At 51.0% G+C, this 4,465-nt stretch overlaps 1 protein-coding gene across 1 annotated transcript; it reads right to left on the bottom strand.

The window, feature by feature from the left end:
* Positions 1-267: 267 nt before the first annotated feature.
* C7974DRAFT_370735 (uncharacterized protein) lies at positions 268-2,938 on the bottom strand (the record flags this gene model as incomplete). Its single annotated transcript, XM_046139978.1, has 3 exons — positions 268-731; positions 1,070-1,080; positions 2,823-2,938. 3 exons carry the CDS (start codon positions 2,936-2,938, stop codon positions 268-270), a joined length of 591 nt encoding a protein of 196 aa, XP_045990782.1.
* Positions 2,939-4,465: the final 1,527 nt, after the last annotated feature.

Consider the following 4,465-nt stretch of genomic DNA (forward strand, 5'->3'; position numbering starts at 1 on the left):
ACACTAGCCCATCGTGAGCCCTAAGTTAACCCCAAGTTAACCCTAACCCTGCTGTATCAGTAGATCTGTAATTTGTTGAAAACAACAATACCGGCGCAATATTCAGACGCGTACAAGACGACTTTGTATGAGCGAAATTGCTGTGCAGTGCTTTGTTTCTGATGAGTTGGGTACATGAAGTTTGACGAGTCGCCTCCTTAATTTTAGTGCGAAACCCTAACGCTAAGCGATATTAAGCTAATTTTGCTGCGAGAAGGGCCTCTCTCGTCACCTCATATTGGATAGGGCCTCTCTCGTCACCTCATATTGGATAGGCCGCCCGTTGAGATAGAAGATCTTCTTGTCCAGTGACCAGTACGCGTTGCCAGCATTGCCTTTGTTCAGCGCAGCGTGTTTGCTATATGCTAGAAGACTGATCATCTCACTCGTCGGACTATACGAGCCGTTGGCCAGATACTTCTTGCGCATTTCCAAGAACCTGTCCCGCGCTTCTTCTATCTGCTCATCGCGCCCTGCTGCGGGAAGAAGCTTCTCAACTCCAACCACCCAGATGCAATACACCATCCCTGCTAGCATATACAAGTAGTTCTTTGCAGTGCGCAAGCGTTTTGTCTTGGTGTCTATGCCTAGCACAGCAAGAAACTGCACCAATCCAGCTAACAACACCTCATTGCCATAGCTCGTAAGTATGAACAAACTCAGCAAGTCCAGCAGAACAGTGATTTGAGCTGCTCGGTCACCGTTATCAAGAGCAATCCACAGCCAAATCGCCAGCGCCTTCTAATCCTCCTTCCAGCTAAACACTTCACGCCGCATCCTTCATTATGTCTGTCAGCGCTTTTTAACGCGGTCAGCGCTCTAGCACACACTATCATTGCCGTCGCTATCAGCATTGTTGTCGTCGTTGCTGTCGTTGTACTCGCTCTCTGTGCCAGCACCATCGCCGCTTAACTCCTCGCTGCTGTGAATAGCCTGATCTCTCTGCGATAGATACTTGTCCATCTGGCGCTCTTCATCTGCGATGATGCGAAGATAGAAGCAGACGAATCAGACCATATAGCCAGCGTACGTCGCCTGACTCTCAGGGTTCTGCAGTCGCGCCAGCAGTTGTTAATCGATATCTGTCTGCCGCGCACTACGAAGCCATCGCCGGGTTTCCTGTGGAAGCGTTGCTAAGCCTCTGACGCACTTCTCAATCAGCTGCTCTGTTAGCTGAGCAGCTGCCTGCAATTTCACCTCGTTGCGGTCAGGTAAGCGGGCTTGATGGGCTAGATAAACAAGATTCCGGCCTTTTAAGAACTCCAACCACCCTGTTCGCTTGAACCAGCCGGTTTTATCAGTCTTTGCAGCGTTGCCCATAACCTGTATATCTTCTTCAAGCTGATTTCGCACCTGGCGCCATGCATTAAGTTGTTCTTCAACCACCTGATTTAGGTCTGAATTTTGCCTATTTTCAACAGCACCAGCCTTAACAATAATATTTTTGCAGCCCCCCAGTGCAAAAGAAGCTCTGCACTATTACTATCATAGAGCAAGCTTTTCTCCCTACCCAAGCTTGCTGGTGTTTTTCTTGCAATGCCTGCGCATCTCATCTTTGTAACAGTAATCCAGCTGCACGTCTTGCACTGCGCACCATCAAGCGGCTCTCCAAGCTCGTCCAGCGGCTGCGCGGGCTCGTCCAGGAGCTCAATTGCGCTTAGAGCGACAGTCTTAAATTGACTGAAGCGCTCAAGTATTTGTCGCCGTAGCGCAGCAGATGCAGCATGGTGTTTACAGAGATGCGCATCCAGACTCACTACTGCTGTGCAGTGCTGCTTGCAAACAATAACACTAAAGTCTTCAAGAAAGCTAAATACGCTGTCGCAGTTGCTGAGCGCAAGCTGCTGCAGCCACTTGCGGGAGTTCGCAGTGTTGCTGCTTATAATGTTTGCCTGTTAGGGTGCTGTTGCTCGGCTGTCCCACACAAGCTCCATTGTGCAGAAACCCTAACCCTACTTACCAAAACAGCACTGCGTTTTACTAAAGTTACAGACCAAACGCTTAGCGTTGCTGCGCAAAGTACGTAGAAATCGAGTTTGTATGAGACGTTTTTTGATCCAAGTAAAATTGATCGCGATTCAGGGGTGTTAGGGTTGCGCGAGGGACCACCAAAATGTGCTTCTTGATTAAGCGAAAACCCTAACGCTAAACCTGTTTCGCTGCGATTTGGTGTCCTCCACGCGCCCTTATCGGGTAGCCCGCCTTGCAGTTTTTGCCTGAGCGTCGACAAACGACGTGCGTCGTTTTGTGAACGTGACGTCGTCAACTACCTGCTTCAAATCAACGGTAACCCGCTCTTCCTCGCCGTCCACCCAGCAAAGCTCCCACAGCATCTGCTCTGTTTCAGCCAACAAGTCCTGCGCCATCTTGCAGAAGCGGCGGATGACGATCAGTCGGCCGTTCAGATAGAACGTCTGCTTGTCCTCTGACCAGTAAGCGTTGCCTGAGTTGCCGGCTGTAAGTCCAATGTGTTTGCCGTACGCCAGCATGCTGATCATCTCGCTCATCGGGCTGAACGTGCCGTCTGCTAGCTGCTTGTGCCGCGTTGCCAGAAAACTGTCGCGGTCTTCTTCTGTCTGCGTGTCGCGCTGCCCTCCTGGGAGCAGCTTCTCTAGAGCGAGCACCCGCACGCAGTACACCATCCCCGCCAGCATGTACGAGTAGTTCTTTGCAGTCCGCAAGCGGCCCGTGTCTACATCAATCCCAAGCACTGCAAAAACTGAATCAAACCAGTAGACAACGCCACAGGATGATACGTCGTGAAGATGAACAAGCTGATAGACGCAAGAAGCGCCTCCGTCTGAGCGCCTCTGTCGTCGCCATCTAGCGCGTCCCACAGCCTGATCGCATACAACTTCTGCTCAGCTGTCCACGTGAAGAGCTCGCGCGTGTCCTTCATCATGTCTGGTGCCTGTTACTGCGTGTCCTGCGCCAGGGCCGCAGGCTGTTGTCGTCAGCCTCACTGCCTTCCGCTTCGTCTTCGCTGTCTTCGTCGCTGCTCAACGCCGCACTGCTTTCAGATCGAGCAGCTGTGTCGCGCTGCTGTCGGAAACGCATAATCTGCTGCTCTTCATCTCCTAGCACGCGTAGATAGAAGCAGACAAACCTCACTATATAGCTTGCGTACACAGCCTGACTCTCTGGGTTCTGCAGTCGCCCCAACGGCCGCACGTCGATCTCGCTCTGCTTTGCGCTCCGCAGCCAGCGCCTGAGTTCTTGCGGAAGCGTAGCCAATCCCTTAACGCTTCTCTTAATCAGTCCCTCTGCCAGCTGAGCAGCTAGCTTGAGCTTGTGTTCGCTCCGATCGGGAGCCCGGGCTTGATGGGCCAGATGAACAAGATTTCGATCCTTGAAGAACGCCAACCAGCCGTCCGCTTGAACCAGCCTGTCTTGTCTGTTTTCGCGGCCTCTTCTAGCGTTTGCAGCTCTTCCTCAACTTCTTGTTGTGTCAGTTTATATCAGCCTGCCCTCTAACTGCAACCTTGACGTTGTCGTTTAGAGCATTTTCGCTACCGCTGAATCAACAACAAAGTATCGCTGTAAACCCCCTGTGCGGAAAAGCTCTGTACTTTGACAGTGTGATAGAGCGCGCCTCTTTCTCCTAGCCAAGCTTGCTGGTGATCTTTCTTACAGTGCATGCGCATTGTGTCCTTGTTGATAGTGATAAGCTGCATGTCTTGCACTGCAGCCCGTCTAGCGGTTTCCCAAGCTCTTCTATCGGTCGCCCGGCTCATCTGGAAGCTCAACGTCTGCTGCATCACTAGCGCGAATTAATTGAAGCGTTCAACAACTTGTTTTCAGTTGCATGCACACTGTGATGCTGGCAAAGAGATGCGTGTTAAGATTAACAACAGCAGTGTAATGCTCCCTGCATACTAAACAACCAAACTCTTGCAAAAGCAAGAATCTTATCGCAATTGTCAAGCGATACTTGCAAGCCTCTTTTACGGCGTTGTGCGCTGCTGCTTGTTGTGTTAACTCGCTCTTGCGGTGTTGACAGACGGCTGTCCCACACTAGCTCCATCGTGAGCCCTAATTAACCCCAAGTTAACCCTAACCCTGCTGTGTCAGTAGATCTGTAATTTGTTAAAAACAACAATACCGGCGCATATTCAGACGCGTACAAGACGACTTTGTATGAGCGAAATTGCTGTGCAGTGCTTTGTTTCTGATGAGTTGGGTACATGAATTTGACGAGTCGCCTCCTTAATTTTAGTGCGAAACCCTAACGCTAAGCGATATTAAGCTAATTTTGCTGCGAGAAGGGCCTCTCTCGTCACCTCATATTGGATAGGGCCTCTCTCGTCACCTCATATTGGATAGGCGCTCCGCCCGGATAGCCGCCCGTTGAGATAGAAGATCTTCTTGTCCAGTGACCAGTACGCGTTGCCAGCATTGCCTTTGTTCAGCGCAGCGTGTTTGCTAT

This window comes from Boeremia exigua (assembly GCF_020726555.1).
Source record: "Boeremia exigua strain MPI-SDFR-AT-0100 chromosome Unknown C7974scaffold_23, whole genome shotgun sequence".
In the NCBI taxonomy this organism is placed as follows: domain Eukaryota; kingdom Fungi; phylum Ascomycota; class Dothideomycetes; order Pleosporales; family Didymellaceae; genus Boeremia; species Boeremia exigua.